Genomic DNA, 16,551 nt, shown 5'->3' with positions numbered 1-16,551 from the left:
GTTTTCTGCCATCTAGTGGTGTTTGTATGAACTTATACAGTCTGTGTGTAATTTATCATGCTCCTGTTGCTATTTTGTAATGTTTAAATCAATAAATAATCTCTCATGGAGTAATACTCAACTTCTCATAGGGTGCCAGGTCCCTCCTAAACCATTCTCTAATTCACAATAAAAAAAAACAAGGTGACTCACACTGGGAGCTGTTTTGTACTTAGGTTGGCTAGACATACAGTGGCAGGGTGCACGAAACAGCATAAAACAGAGTTTGCTCATCAAAAAGTGCCAGTGAAGGATCCCCGCGCCCTAAACAAGCCCCCTTAGGTCCTAAAATCTTAGAAACGTCCTAAAATCACAGTAACATCCTAAAATCCTAGAAATTCCCTAAAATCCCAGAAATGTCATAAAATCTTAGAAAACATCCTAAAATCCTAGAAACATGCTAAAATCCTAGAAATGTAAAAAAAAAAAAAAATCTTAGAAATGTCCTTAAATCCTAAACATGCTGAAATCCTAGAAATATCCTAAATCCTTGAAATGTCCCACAACCCCAGAAATGTGTTTAAATCATAGAAACATCACAAAATTAAAGAAACATCCTACTTTCCAAGAAATGTGGTAAAAATCCAAGAAATGTGTAAAAATCCCAGAAATTTCCTAGAATCCTAGAAACGTCTTCAAGTGCTAAAAATATCCTAAAACCCTAGAAACGTCTTAAAATCCCAAACATGCTAAAATCCCAGAAACTTGTTGAAATCCTAGAAACGTCATAAAATCCTAGAAATGTCATAAATCGTAGAAACATGTATGGGGCTCCTGCGACTGGCCTACGGGCTCCTGTTATTTTGCAAAGGTGGCCCCCAAGCAAAGCAAGTTGAATATCCCTGCTCTGCTGTTTAACTTGGTAATAGTTTATGGTTGTAATTATATAGTTGTGAATGACTAAACATCCTGATTGATCATATTAGTCAGACTGGTTTTATTTTATTTTATTTTATATGCAGTCTATGGTCTGACCTGCAGCGGTGCAGTGCACCTCCCAACCGATGGGTGGCGATAAAACTTCACTTAACCTTCGCAAAAGGAAGTGTTGAGTGTTTAAATGCTCTTTGTTTTGGGAGGATTCCCAGCCCCCTCTTCTTCTTATTTGAAAACTAAAGAACAAAAATGTATGACAGGTATGTTAGTTTGCTCCTACACCTTCATGTTTCGTTGATATAGATGTATCTTGCGGTGCACAGACAGCTGTAGGACGGCGTAATGTTGTTGGCTTACTGTTAGCTAAAGCTTCCATGTTCCTGTAGCAGCGTCCATCTGTCTTCTTTGTGCCAGCAGTATGTGCTGCAGCTCACATTTACTCACTGTGTGCTGATGCTTTTGGCAGCAGAATGAATGTTAATTTATTCAAATAAGTCAACAGTTAAAGATGGAAGAAAACCAGTATACATCATTGACGGTTCCTACGGATTATTTTCAGCAGTGGTGAGTTGGTGCTGGAGGTGGTGGCAGGTCATGGGAAACTTCTCATGTTATCTCCCTGACGTCTTCATTTTCATGCATGAGAGGGAGACAAAATAAGTAACATTTGACACACGACTTCATACATACCTGTATACTCTATATTTAGGCTTGAATCAAGTGATAGCAATCACCATTGCACTATTGTCTTACCATTGCACTATTGTCTTACTGTCTACAAGTATCATTGTGTTTCTTGTTTGTTTTTTTTTAATATATACAGATATTTATTTTTAATGTATTTTTATATCCGTAGATAGTAGTCAATGTTTACCTTTTGCAGCTTTGTTGTCCTTGTTTTTTTAGCTGTTACGTTTATTTCTGTGCATGTACAATGAGAGTAACAAACACATTTGGACAATAAATCTGATTCAGATAGTGTGATTCATAAGGATAATAACTGGGGTTGGGGGGGTTGATACAGCATAGAATCGAGATACTGTGTGTGGCATTATCTATCGATATACAGACAGCAAGAATCATTTATTGTTTATCTTGATGCTTTATTGATGTTATAAATACAAATTTAACTTTTGGTAGCTTACAAGAATGACAAAAAATAGTTTGCTTTTTCAGTCCACCAGATACATTTAGCTGCAATAAAAATGCTAAAAATTAGAAACTTTAATTGTCCTTTCAGGAGATAATTTAGCCTCTGTTGATTCCCATCCCTATAATAACCACGTTATAACGTGGTCCTTTTAATGGGAAGATGACTAATATCTTGAATCGGAATTACCCTGAGATATAGTTCAGAGATTAAAAAAACCAACAACATGTAATTATCCAGCAAATGTAATCGACAGTTAATTTTAAAATTTGATGATATTGCATTTTGTGAAGTTTGTAGCCAATTTGACCAATTTAGAAGGCTTTTTTGTTAATGTAAAGTTGCAGTGTGTAGGATTTAGTGGCATCAAGCGGTAAAGTTTGCAGATTGCAACCAGCGGAAATTTTTCAAAGAAAGTACAACTCTTACCCAGCCTAAGAAACTCTTCACGTGTTTGACCTCTAGTGAAATTCATGTTAATCACAATGATTTTGCAAGTCCTATCAATTGTTTGTAAATCTTAATTCCATTCTTGGCAGCCTTACCTGAGCGCACAACAGAACCGGTGTTAAAGATCACCTGTTTGTGATGAGTGAGTGTTCGAGGTTATATGCTCAAACAGAACTAACCTAACAGCTGCAATAAAGCAAGAACAAATGATGCTTAGAGCTCAACTTACTCTACACTGAATGAAACACAGACAAATACAAACAGGTGTACATCAACGCATGTGTGTTTGTAAGTACTGTGTTTTGTGAGTTTGCCTCACCCACTTCTTCACGCACCCCATTGAGCACTAGACATAACTTGTCTTTTCTTGCTGTCTGGATCCTGTTTTGTTTTTTCTGTTTTCTTTTCCTTTTCTTTATTCTTCTTCTTTCTCCTCCTCTCTTCTTCTCTCACGCACCTTCTCTTTTCAAGGTACCAGTCCAGCCAGCAGCACCCCGAGGCGCAGTATGTGATGCCACATCACAACATGGGCTATTACACAGAAGGTCCCAGAGATGAGCCCGTCATGGCCGAACTGTCTGTCCACAGGGAACCACCAGTTAGCCAGGAACCTTTTTACCAAAACTACAACCCTCCAGCCCAGAATCACTATCAGGAGCTGACCTACCAGCCAAATGTCAGGGAGCAGCAGCAGCAGCAGCAGCAGCATCATCCTGCACACCTGCACAACCTTCAGCCTCAACATACAATACAGCAGCAGGAGCCGAGTGTTCAGCACCAACCTCAGCCTGCTGGTCCACCCCAGGGTACAGAGTTATTGTTTAAAGTTATTCTCCCTCACACACTACACAAGTTTGATGTCATATGTACAACATGTCTCTCCTCTCTGTCCTAGTTGTTACGCCAGTTAAGAAGAAGAGAGGCCGGCCTCCGAAGCAGCAGACCGAGGAGGGCAAGATGCAGGAGGAGGAGAATGAGATTGAGGCAGCCAAAAAGGCCAAGAGGGCTCTCAACCGCTTCAACGGCATGTCGGTGGCTGAGGTTATGGCCAAAACCCTACCAGACGTCATTACCTACAACCTCGACATTTTGATAGTGAGTTATTTTCTGGAGAGCTTTTAGGAATTTCTCTATATCTGTTCATTTGAATAAGTTGTGAATTGGTGCCAGTTGTACAAAAAAAAGATGTGTGTATGCTGAAAGGTTTCAGGCAGAAAAACAAATTTTCAGGTCTGCTGCCATGGTGACGCCTTCATGTTTCTCCTCAGATTGGAATTAACCCAGGACTATTGTCAGCCTTCAAAGGACACCATTACCCAAACCCAGGAAACCATTTCTGTATGTTGAATTTTAATTTCATTACTGACTACAGGGAATACACGCCAGCTTTCACTTTTAACTGCCGCCACACTGTTGGACCCACAGTGGCTCTGCAATTACAAACACGCCATGCTGCTCAGATTTGTTTAAACTAATGTCAAATGCAAAAAGAGATTACAAATCATCCAGAGATACTAACATGAGGATGTAACTTTTAATCTGATGTGTGAGACAGTTGTACCATGCTGAGAAATGTTCTTTTTAATATATAGCTTTTTATGGGGCCTGTAAGGGAAAATATCAACATTTAAGGGGTTAATAGAAAATCTATGAATGCCATTTTCAAATGTTTCATCAGTGGGGGTTTTCAAAATAAGAAGTTGCTGAAAGTTCACAATGATTTGGTTTTAGCTCCTCAAAATTATTTGTTTTCACACTTTGTAAAGTACAGTAGACACGCGACTGATTTTTTTAAAAAACATGTATTTTAGTCTTTAATTCCCCTTTTTGTGTACTGTTTATTGTTATCCTGTAAAGGCAACAAACATATTTAATGGTGGTTCTTTCATTCACTTTAGCGGTCTAGGTCTAACACCAGCACATCAAATTCCTTTTTCTTTTTTTTCTTTTTTTTTCTTTTTTTTACTGTGCGACCACAACTGTCATCTTTATCATCAGCTCACTAAACTATGATGGAAAACAAACCTGCTTATTGTCCAGCTGTGTGCTCTTACACAGTCTTTTAGATTCAGTGCATCTACAAATGAAAATGTCCTAAACCTAAATAACTAATCTGGGTCCAGTATTTTGAAATGTATTTTTTGTGTCTTGATAGCCATTCGATTGATTCATTTCCAACTCCTAATTTCTATCCAGGGAAATGCCTGTTTCTTTCTGGTCTAACTAACGAGCAGCTCAACTACATGCACGACCAGAGTCTGCCGGAGAAATATAGCATCGGCTTCACCAACATGGTAGAGAGGACCACACCAGGCAGCAAGGACCTCTCCAGGTGAATAAACTGCTTCTGTACAGAACTATTCAGGGTTAGTGTAACAGTAGACTAGGACTGAATTCTGAGGTCTACAAAGTGAGGTCCATCTGCTTAAAAAACAATTTCAATGTGTCCCTTGAAAAACCATTAATAATATTTTTCTGCTTGTATCTTTTTGTCCCAGTAAGGAGATTCGTGAAGGAGGTCGACAGTTACTCGACAAGCTGCAGAAATACAAACCATTAATAGCAGCTTTTAATGGAAAAGGTAAAAGTATTAAAACACTTAAACTACTTAAATTTAAAGGAAAAGTTCGCCCTTAAATCCAAAATACATAATTTTTCTCTGACCTGTACTGCTATTTATCAGATTGCTAAGGTGTGAGTCGCCAAGTGTTAGGAGATATCCGCTCCAGAGATGTCAGCTTTCTCACCAGTATAATAGAACTAGATGACACTGGGTTTGTGGCACTCAAAATGTCAAAAGAATATATTTGAAAGTCTCTACAGCAATATCTCTTTCCAGAAATCATGACCTGGTTGTGAGGTTTGTTTTCTTTCTACTGAACTAAACCAAGCATCTTATCATTGTGCTGAAGAAAGCATGTGTGCAGGCTGAGGTAGCTCAGTGGTGTGAGGTGAACTAGCAGTAGATGCACACTTCCCTCTGCACAATGGTGTAGTTTGCAGGTTTAGCTCTGTTAAAAAAAAAAAAAAAAAAAAAGTTCCTACATAAAAGCGCCCACAACAAGGTCTGTGGATTATCTTGATTAACCAGGTCATGATTTCTGGAAATAGACACTGATGTTGAGGTGAACACTACAAACCAAGTGCCATCTAGTTCAAGAGACAGCAGACATCACTGCGGCTGGTATCTACAACAGTTTCAACAACTCACACCAAAAAAATCTATACTGTTATGTAGAACTTCATGTACGATGAAAATTATGTATTTTTGATTTTGAGATGAACTATCCATTTAAGACTTTAGATGGCTCATTTATAAATCCATTTAGGTAGGCTTAACAGTTCAGGTTTAACAGTGTATTGACACTGACGTTAATTTTGGCAGGTATTTATGAAATCTTCTGCAAAGAAACCTTTGGTGTGAAGGCAAAGAATCTCGACTTCGGTCTGCAGCCCTACAAAATCCCTGAAACTGACACGGTGTGTTAAGACAGTCCCTGAATTACTCTTTAAACATACTCATCAATACAAACTACAATCCTTAAAGCATATTTCCTTTCACCTAGGTGTGCTATTTGATGCCATCATCAAGCCCTCGCTGTGCCCAGTTTCCCCGTGCACAGGATAAGGTACATTTCTACATCAAGCTGAAGGAATTGCGTGACCAGATGAAAGGCCTGGCACCCACTCTCGAGATAGAAGAGACGAAGTACTCGTTTGATCTGCAACTAGCTAAAGGTAAACAGTACAGCTCCCTTTAAATGTACAGTAGGGCTGAAACATCAGGATTTCAGTTCGTAAGTGTCCTGCATCTTTGTCATTTCAGCTGACATATTTATGTCTTAGATGAAGATCTAACTCCTTGTTGTTGCATTTGTTCTGCAGAGGATGCAAAGAGGATGGCAATCAAGGAAGAGCAGGTGGATCCAGAGTATGAAAGCTGTAGTGGGCTGCATGATGATGCAAGGCAAAGCAGCAACTTCTCCAACTAAAAGGAACCGAGGAGAGGAGAAAAAACAGGCCTCTCTGCTGTAGCTCACAGGTAGAGTAGTTATATGTCGCTCTACTTATATTTAGTTGAAACAAGATGGAATCAGACTTCTGTAACTGTAAATGAATGACTCCAAACCACTGTGACTTATTACCTCTAAAGAAACTTCTGTTGATTTTTATACAACATGAAGTGAACCAATAACCCAAACCATAGATTTGTCAACAAAATTAGGGCCCAAAGATACTGACAATACATCCTGTGTAACTGAATAACCTTTGTTTGTTTGCAAGAAAACTCCACAGGGCACATTTTTAAGTTTACATAATTTGCAGTAAATAACAGAAAATGCCTAAAATGTTGCCACGGTCCTTTGAAATGTCTCGTGGGTGGTTTCTAGAAATGAAATAAATTGCTCATCTACTATCCATGCATTGGTTAATTTCCCCTGCAAGCAGAACAATCTGTCTCTTTGGTTTGTATTGTGCTACCTTACAGAAATGGGCGTTATAGGTCAGTCAGCTGACAACATGATACGGAACCACTGCAGCTGGAGAGGTTCGCTCAACAGATTTCAGCTGTAGTAGTAGCATCATGCATCACTGGGGGTGAGACACCCTCTGATGACACCACAAGAGGAGTCTTGAAGTTTCCCGACTCCTCATTTTGTGACGCACAATGGAGAAAGTGCCCACTATGTTTACGTTTTCTAACTCTCAAGCAGACTGTGCATGTTTTGGTGTTATTTTTTAAATCACTATTTATTGCATTTTGTATAGTACGTGTGTCCAGTGACTTATTTTTGTATTTTTAAAAGAATGACATTTTATGATTTATCAGCTGTATAAATGGATAATTGTACTCTGGAATTTCTAATCTTTAATTACAGAGTTATTAAATCTCTTCTAAAACTGGCTTATTTATTGTCTGATTGTTTGAAGCATTTGTGTGAAGTTATAATATGTAACTTATTACGTAAGGAGACTTACATGAGCCATCAGAGTGCATTTTTTAATGCGTCTTCATGAGTAGAAAGTTGGATTTTTAAAGCTCCATGACAAAAGCAGAAAGATTGTTTATATTTTGACGATTCACTTGCTTATTGATGTGTTCTGTCTCCCAGCCGTGTATTAAATTAAATACATTGATACACAGTATAAATTTAGCATATAGGTGCAGACAAATGGCTACATCTAAAAAGCTAGAAAGAAAAGCTGGCATTAAATCTCAATGACACATAGATTATTTATAGTTACAACAGGGCAACTACTTTGTTTAGTACAACTGTAAAGGACAGATCCACTACTTTTGAACCCAGGCTGCATTAATAAAGAACTTGTATTTATTTGATGTAATTGTGCATTGCACAAAATTACTTTGCGCGGGACAGTACTATGTGGACATTATCAAGCCTTTTTAAGCAGGCCGTGTAAGTCTCAAAGATGGGAAATTCTGAAAGAAAATCAATTTAAAATCTAAACGATATAAAAAGGAATCTCAGTCTTGCAAGATATGTAATATTTTCTGCTGTAAAAATTTTAAAACAAAAAACGCTAATGATGTCTTATCAGGTTTCATTTATTAATTTTGCACAACTATCTGTTTGTACCATGGGTGAAGTCACTAAAGAAGAAATACAAATCAATACAATCATCTCCCTAAAACATTCAGGCTGTAAGATGGCAGTAAAGTGTTTAAAGTCTGAACCTAAAGCCATAACAGGAACTATATTATTATTAACATATTTATTATGATTAATCCTGTACCTATATTTATGTATACGGTATATATTACGTCATAGTAGTTGGAGTCATATATATATTTTTTCCCTATTTTTTTATATTTTTTTTTCACAATTTGCCATACTACAAACTCACCAAGCTGCAAACGTCACAGAAACGTCACAGACTTCATCAGCCAATAGAAAACAAGTCTCGTGGAGTTTAAAAGTCGATCAGCTCATACCAATGTTAAAATAGGTAGGTACCGTTTTGTTGGTTTTAGATTTTATCGTGAAGTTTAAAGTGGACACATTATATTTAACTAGATTTGTTTGGTAAGACATTATAATATTCAATAGTCTCAAACATTTCTTCTTTGGGTCATATTTATATTACTCTCAAATATATTTTACATTTGCACCCCTACTTCTCAGACTTGAGATCTTCCCGTGTCAAAGTTGACCGGCAGTGCTGTCATGTCTTTGTTGCCGCTGTAGCACCTCACATATTGTGAATTGAACAGCGGGATATATGGAAAAATAACACTTATTGGTACAGAAGAAACTAATTCAAACCTTACCCACAAGAGGTACGTCTACGTTTTTAAATACTGGTAAATTGTTTGCAATTTCTTTGCGATGATTTTCAGTGGATGCGAAACCATTCATCCATGCTAAGTTAGCTGAACAGCTAGCTGTTGGCTAACATTAGCTGCACTTGTGGCACAGCTATTTAAATGTTCTGAACAATAACATCCATAGATATCACTCGGAATACAAAACGCCTATTATTGAAACGAGACGGCTACAAACTCATAACTTAACCTGCTCGCAATGTTTTCTAAAACTGTATTAAAATGGATGAGTGATTTTCATTCGGGTTTAGCTTGTTAGTTAGCATAGCCGTGGAAGAAGGTGTAGAAACAGTCATTAATGTGCAGTCGCAAAATTTGGGGTTTATATGCTGTTTATACTTTTCACAGTGGGGCCTGCATATGTGTTTGTTTTTTTTTCCTTTTTGATGTATTCACCATCTTAGTTATCCTCTTGTTGGTATTGTTCATGTTATGGTTTATCTTTTGTTACTAAATCCACAGTTTGTCTACAATGCCCTGCTGGCACATGCATTCAGTTTCACACACTGCCACACACTAATTATGCTAAACCTCATGTGCATCACCTAGCTATGTTTCCTCAATATGCATATTGATTTATTTAATAAAGTCAAACCACCCAAAAGATGGAAGACAAGCTGAATGGATTCCCTGTTGTGTCCCCGGAGTATCTTCAACAGTGGTGAGTCTTCCTCCTCACCAACAATGTGGCCTTACAGGATTATAGCTGCAAACCTCTGAATGGCAAAGTGTGATGAAAATGAAATGAAAGCATGTGTGCCCCTTTTGATTTTGTTTTACCATTGTTTTCATAATATGCCATTTGGGCTGTCTATCATTAATGATGATTTACAGTGCTATGCATTATTTTGTTATACCTTAATTTAATTTTACTTTAGTTTAATACAGGGAAAACATCTTGTTTGTGAATTAGCTTTTTCCTTAATACAGTATTAAGCTTTTCTTCAGTCTCTTTGATTCATTAACCGTTGCTGACTGAGAATTAACAGTGTGGGTTTTCTCGTTGGTGTGAAAATAAGTTGCATGCAAGTCTGCAGAATATTCCCTTTTTTAAATGTAGACATAAACACATGGCTTGTTTTCAGAACTGACATGCAGTTTTTAGGTTCACCTCACCAAAACGACTGCAAACTTATACAACAGGCCTGCAAGCAGCTCTACCTTCATTTAAGGTTATGATGTTCAGGTTTTGTTGAAACTGTTGTAAGGAGTTGTTGATTCAACTTTATGGTCATTTTGAAATGTAGGATGTAGAAGTGTTTCTAGTATATCATTCACTCTTTGAACATAAATTTCCACAGAAATGCCTCCAACTGCACTGGCAAACTTTACACACTTTACCAGTTTATTAAATAATAATATCAGCTTCATCTAGTAAACCAATAAAAAACTCTGACCAAATAAGTTATCACAAAGAAACCTATCATTTATGAGGAATAATTGAGTCTTTAAAGTTAAAGGAGATTTTATCTTATTTTATCTTTATGTTAATTAAATTATCAAACTAAGTTATGCATTGTCACTGTCTCTTAATCAATAAATACAGAAAATCAAAATCAAAACAAGAAAAACACGTAGGTTACATGACACATTGGACTAACTCAGCTTTAACCCTGCAGCAAGAGTTGGAAATTTGCACTAGCCAAATGCTGGGAAAAATATGCAAGTGACTGCTACTCACCAGACAAAATACAGCGTTAATCTATTGAGTGTCTGGTGATAAATGTTTGAATCCATGAGCCAGAGTGGCAGATAAACAAAATAGTTAATTTCTAACTCCACCCACAGCACACCCCACTGCCATTTTACTTATTGTATACTACTTTCCTCTGTTTTTTTTTTTGTCTTCTCATAGGGTTCAGTCTGCACAGCAGTTTCAAGCTCTCCAGGCCCAATACGCAGGCTTCAACCATCAGTCTCACTACCCAGAGGGGCAGACAGGAGAGACAGCCATGGCACACATGGCTAATCCAGAACCCATGATGGATCAGCAGGAACCTGCAGACCTGGCAAAACGTACTACAATCCCTTTTGAAACCTAACTGTATGTTTAGATTGGCTGGTTCTGGGTCAGGGATTACATATCTTAGTTTGTCATAAAGTGTTGACTTAGTATTTTAACAACAGGTCTGCACAGTTATACCTAAATAACGAAATCTGATGATTTTTTTTGTAATGCAGCACGGCGTCAGCATGCTTGCTAGTCTGCATGCTTTTGGAAAGCGTTTGTCATAATGTCAAAAATATATTTTTTAAATAATTTGTAGTATTGTGGTTTGCTTGGAAACTTCAAAAAATGTAATTAAATCAGTAATATTATGGCACAGTAAAATGTAGTTGGAGTTTGTCAACAGTTCAGCAAAGTGCGAGGGCACGGTGAAGGTTCAGACGCTTCTTCCTTTTTAATATCACTTAAATGAACTTTTCTCATAGCCCCACCAAAAAAGAGAGGCAGACCAGCTCAACCCAAGGCACCTAAGGAACCTAAACCACCAAAAGTCCCCAAGGCACCAAAGCCACCTAAGGACCCAAATGCACCTAAAGCCAAACCTGGTCCCAAGCCCAAAAAGGCTGCTGAGGCTCAGGCAGATGGCAAGCAAGAGAAGATTGACGAGAGCTTCAAAAAGGTGAAGAGGAAAATTGACCGCTTCAAGGGAATGTCAGAGGAGGAAGTCATGAAAAAGACTCTACCAGACCTGCTGGATTACAACCTGGACTATGTTATTGTAAGATTCCTTGTTCAGCTGTTTGAGTGGAGCCAAATACACAGCTATGACAGATTAATTTGAGTTTGTAAGCCTCAAAAACATGCACTGTTTTGTTTTGTTTTTTCCAGATTGGCATCAATCCAGGACTTATGGCAGCTTTCATTGGACGGTGGTTTCCAGGTCCTGGAAATCATTTCTGTAAGTCATCTCATAAGAAGGATTTTAAGATGTGTTATAGTAAAAATTGCTCATGTTGATCTTCAGAACTGATCAGAGTGGTTCCAACCTTTTCTTTAAGACATACCCCTGCACCCGAAACAAATTAACTCAAGTACATCTTCATCAACACCACCTGTCACGTTCCAAATGTGTTCTATTGAATGTATCATTGACTGGATATTATTCAACACTGTTACCGAGTATTTTTTTTCACACAATTGTTTTACATTATTTTTTATACAATTTAACTGTCAGTGTTTCAGGTAGGTTTTTCAAGTTTGCATTTTTACTACTACTAGTAGCAGAAGCTAGCTATTTCAACCAATTGGTCATTACTTTTAGCTAACTATTTGAACAGCATATACATATATATCTATATATATATATATCATGTTGCAAGTGGAGATTAATTCTTCAGTTAGTCTGAGAGATGATTTGATTTACTGGGTAACGTTTATGTTTCAGGGAAGTGCCTGTTTCTGTCTGGATTTACTGAGGAGCAGCTCAACCACATGCATGACACCACCCTGCCTGTCAAGTACAAAATGGGCTTCACCAACATGGTGGCTAGAGCAACACCAGGGAGCAAAGACCTTTCAAGGTAGGCCTTACAGACTTTAAGTTGATTGCTCATATGATGGAAGTATGTATTTAGGGCAAAAGGGGGACAACCTGAGTTGTGCTGAAGTTGGATGACCAACAGGAATCTTAATGACTGACTGTATTAGGCTGAGATTCCTGTTGGCTTTGACATTATAATTTTTGTTGCAATACTGTGTTATAACCACTTCTCCTTTTGTTTTCCTCTCAACAGTAAAGAGTTACGTGAAGGAGGCAAAATTCTTGTAGAGAAGCTGAAGAAATTCAAACCTCTTATTGCTGTTTTTAATGGAAAATGTAAGCAATGTTTTACAACAGAGCAACACTTGCAAGAAAATGATTCAATAAAATGAATTGAAGTAATTTTGTTTCTGTTTTTCCCCCAAAGGCATCTATGAAATGTTCTGCAGAGAGATATTTGGGAAAAAACCAAAGACACTTGAATTTGGATTGCAGCCACACAAGATCCCCGACTGTGACGTGGTGAGTATCCAAGTTTTATCTGTTTAGCAAACTAGTTTTATCTGTTCAGCAATACATCAGAATTTGATGGCAGTTGTAATCAGTATCAGTGCTAAAAAAGTGACTGTTAATTATAGGACATCTGAAGTGTTTTTGATCTGACAGTTGTTTCCCTCTACAGGCTCTGTATCTTATGCCTTCATCCAGCGCTCGGTGTGCACAGTTCCCTCGTGCTCAGGACAAAGTCCACTTCTACATCAAACTGAGGGAGCTCAGAGATCAGCTGAAGGGGGTCCAAAGACAAACCGAGATCGAGGAGGTTAACTACTCATTTGACCTACATTTGGCCAAGGGTAAGCACAGTTATCATGGATGAATGGATGTGTGTTTTGTTTAAATAACCCAGGATTAAACCACTGTGTAACATGGCAGGGTTTTTTGTGTGAAACTAGAACACATCATTGTGACATATCAGGGGAAAAAAACAAGGCTATCATTAAAAAAAACGTTAATATGCATTGAAAGTAGTGCCATAATTGGCTTTCAGTAAATTGTGATATTAAAATATTGCTTGAGAAATATCATAGGAGAGGGAGTGTGATATTGCTGTTACAGTTCAACTCGCCTCATTTTTTAAGTTAACAGTAACACCAGGCATCAGATTAGGATTTGGTTGTTCATCTAATTACTATTTTTGGCTTTGCCGTAAAAACGCTAATAGTTCTGCAACAGCTGGAAGTGATAGTTGTTGCCTAGCAACACAAAACTTTGCCGTGCTATGTTGTGTTAGTTAGGTCTACATGTTATTCTAGGGGCAGCTGCTTAGTATCGTGTACATTTATCCGTGTGTTTCCAGTGAAATAAGAGTTTGTTAAATGTAGCAGACTGTTGAATACAGTGTGCTCCTCTTGACTTGCCAAGGCGAGTAGGAAGAGTCCTTACCGGCTCAGAGCTGCAGTCTCCGCCGACTCCCGCACTCACGCTTACGGTCACCTGAGTTTTCTCGTCACCCAGCCGAGGAAACTCTGGCTCCTGTCGCCAGTGAGGGGAGAGGCCAGGTCTAGAGTCCCTGCCGGGCAAACGTCTGTCAACCATCCCAGCGCCCTGCTTAAAAGGGTCCTCGTCTCCGCGCCACATTTTCGAAACATACCGTCGTGCACAGTCTTGAAGCACCATGCGGGGGTTAGCTAGCCAGCTAGCTATACTGAGACAGCTAAGCTAAAACAACAGCGGGGCTAACGGCTCCACACGTCCACAGAAAAGTCCTCAGAGCGGCTTTGTTGAAGAACACCGCTGCCACCAATGTAACCGAGCGTCCTGGGTTCACCTAACTGGATAACTAATAAAACAATAAACGGGACGGAAGACGGTGTGCCAGCTCCAACAGGACCAGCTGCGCTCTTATTTTCCTTAACCAAAACTCCCACACATGAACAAGCCCCAAAAAGAGTAAAAGTTCCCCCTATTACGTTCGTTAATGTAGGCCTAATTTATGGTATAGAAAAGCTATGAGGCGGAGTGATACAGGATGAGTTAAACGTCCCAGTGATGTTGTATGTCAGCGCTCATGGAATGCATCTCAATCAAATTGCTTGATTGGAACTAACTAACATTTAGACATCTGGATCAAGTTCAGGTCATGTTTGGCATTGACTTTTCCCCTTTTTTTACATCAACAGAGGATGCCAAGAGGATGGCGATAAAGGAGGAGCAGTACGATCCTGGTTATGAAGATGCCTACGGTGGAGCGTACACAGAGAGAGGACCTGAAGAGGGTCAAGCTCAAAGCCAGACCAACGGTCACTGTACATTTGCAACCACAGAAAACACAGGTAACACACTCACACAGTTTAAACAGTTGTTTCTGTAGAGTGTATTCCAGTATTAAGATTTTACTTCATCCATTAGAGGTTGTTAAAATTAAACACCTGTTGTAATGATGGACCTTTTTCACAGCAGACATTTTAACTGGTCATAGAAGTTAAGGCACAGGTGAAACTGGTAACACAAACGATGACTCAGTTTCATTCAGTGTCCCAATAAGCTATTCCAATGAGCCATCGTGCACAGTACTAGGACCTCCCCTAAGTGGAATGCAGCCGTCCTTAATGTTATTGATCACACCTGTGCCTTTCCTGCTACAAAATGTCATTGACTGAGCCACTGCATGTATTCATACGTGGATTTACAAAGTTTTCCCAGTATCCTGCGTAACCTCATTTCTTGTGTGCATGTAAACATACTTTGTGAAAGAAAAATGGCTTCAACTTATGATTGATTTATTACAATGGACAGTTTTAGCAGAATAATCATAATAGATATCAGTTGTGTCACGTCATCCTCAGCACAGGGTTTTAGTCTGTGTGTTGTCTGTCTTCAGAAGGAGCACAGGAGGCGACCACGTCACAGATACCAGAGGGCCAGCTCCCAGACGGACAGTGGATGACCCAGTCCTTTGCAGATCAGATCCCAGACATCACCGGTGGACCAAAGGACGGCAGCGTATAAGGAAAAAGACTTATTTTGTCAGGTTTTAGATCATTTTAATAGTGTCCGAGTGGAAATACACAAATAGATGGACTTTTTTGTTAGATGTTTTGCAGAACATTCTTCTGCATTTTTTATTTTGTTTGTGGTCTTGTATACATGTACGATCATCTTCACGGCAGTCTTTTTATATATGTGAAATCAGGGACTTGACAATGATGCTGGACTGTCCTTGGAGAAGGTTATGTATTTAAACATTTGTTTTTGCCTTTGTACTGTACTGTACCTTACTGCACTGTGATGCAGTATGTGAAAACGTTCAATTTCTACTGTTTGGACAGTAGATAAAACTTCAGATGGTTATTTTTTAAGCTTGATTAATCGGCGTGAAGCCTATATTATCCTCTATGTGAATTGAGGAGTTAGCTAGCATTAATGTTTTACATTCATGGTGCTATGAACTGACCACAATGCAAAAAGATCACTGATGAAACCAGACTCTGATGTTTGTTAGAGATTCCACACAGGGAATTCTTCACAAGCCTTTCAATATGTTACGAACCTCAAACCAGGTTATATTTTAATCTTTTTATCATGACTTTTTTGCTTTAGTGATTTTAGAATTCTTTTTTGTATGTTTATGAAAATGTCATTCACAAGGAATTTTATGAAACATTTGTCCATTAAAATCTCCTGATTATGCTTTTTCTATATTATTGGATTACCTTTTAGTCATTTTTAGTGTCACGTGGCCTTACGGGTAAACTTGAAGTATTATGAGAATAACTGAGGTTTTCCTTTTTCTAGGGAAAATATTAGGGAATTTAACAGTACAAAGTAAATTCCAACATAAAAGAGAGGCTGACATGAGTACATAACATCTTATGACAAATCTACCTAACTTTAATATATCTTCAAGGTCCAGTTTGTTGGATTTAGTGGCAGTTACTGAGATAACACAAACACAACAATTCTTATTTTCAGGTGATTGTAAACTAATTAAAAACATACTTATGAAAATTATATACCACTTTTGTCAATATACATTCCCCTAGATCCAACACACTGGACCTTTAAATAGACACTTCTTCATTGATTGGTTTATAATGTACATTTACAAGATTTAATTTCAGCCTAATCTTTAAATTTAAGGTAGCTATTATATACTCACTCTACTGTCACAGGGCTGGAGTTATTTTAAATGCACTTAAAAG

General features: G+C 38.2%; 2 protein-coding genes across 6 annotated transcripts; both read left to right on the top strand.

Annotated features, from left to right (window-relative positions):
* The first annotated feature begins 1,053 nt into the window (after positions 1-1,053).
* Positions 1,054-7,420, top strand: LOC121950720 (G/T mismatch-specific thymine DNA glycosylase-like). Of its 4 annotated transcripts, none has more exons than XM_088080241.1 (10): positions 1,143-1,175; positions 1,411-1,479; positions 2,987-3,321; positions 3,411-3,610; positions 3,784-3,853; positions 4,712-4,847; positions 5,014-5,096; positions 5,901-5,995; positions 6,082-6,253; positions 6,401-7,420. In XM_088080241.1, the coding sequence occupies exons 1-10, from the start codon at positions 1,165-1,167 to the stop codon at positions 6,505-6,507; spliced, it is 1,278 nt and encodes a 425-aa protein (XP_087936367.1). In that variant the 5' UTR covers positions 1,143-1,164; the 3' UTR covers positions 6,508-7,420. The 4 variants fall into 4 exon arrangements, 3 of the variants coding, with proteins under 3 accessions (XP_042352738.1, XP_087936367.1, XP_042352737.1); XR_015777016.1 differs by lacking the exon at positions 1,143-1,175 and having other exon boundaries at positions 1,182-1,479; positions 6,401-6,557; positions 7,005-7,420; XM_042496804.2 differs by lacking the exon at positions 1,411-1,479 and having other exon boundaries at positions 1,054-1,175.
* Positions 7,421-8,677: 1,257 nt separating this feature from the next.
* Positions 8,678-16,050, top strand: LOC121950771 (G/T mismatch-specific thymine DNA glycosylase-like). Of its 2 annotated transcripts, XM_042496877.2 has the most exons (11): positions 8,678-8,816; positions 9,451-9,522; positions 10,717-10,877; positions 11,295-11,587; positions 11,698-11,767; positions 12,254-12,389; positions 12,603-12,685; positions 12,777-12,871; positions 13,032-13,203; positions 14,530-14,682; positions 15,231-16,050. In XM_042496877.2, exons 2-11 carry the CDS (start codon positions 9,467-9,469, stop codon positions 15,356-15,358), a joined length of 1,347 nt encoding a protein of 448 aa, XP_042352811.1. In that variant the 5' UTR covers positions 8,678-8,816; positions 9,451-9,466; the 3' UTR covers positions 15,359-16,050. The 2 variants fall into 2 exon arrangements, with proteins under 2 accessions (XP_042352811.1, XP_042352812.1); XM_042496878.2 differs by lacking the exon at positions 9,451-9,522.
* Positions 16,051-16,551: the final 501 nt, after the last annotated feature.

This window comes from Plectropomus leopardus, chromosome 7 (genome assembly GCF_026936395.1).
Source record: "Plectropomus leopardus strain MGB_pleo_1.0 chromosome 7, ASM2693639v1, whole genome shotgun sequence".
Taxonomy (NCBI): domain Eukaryota; kingdom Metazoa; phylum Chordata; class Actinopteri; order Perciformes; family Serranidae; genus Plectropomus; species Plectropomus leopardus.
The sequence above is the reverse complement of the archived record's forward strand: the minus strand, read 5'-3'. Positions and strand labels throughout refer to the sequence as shown.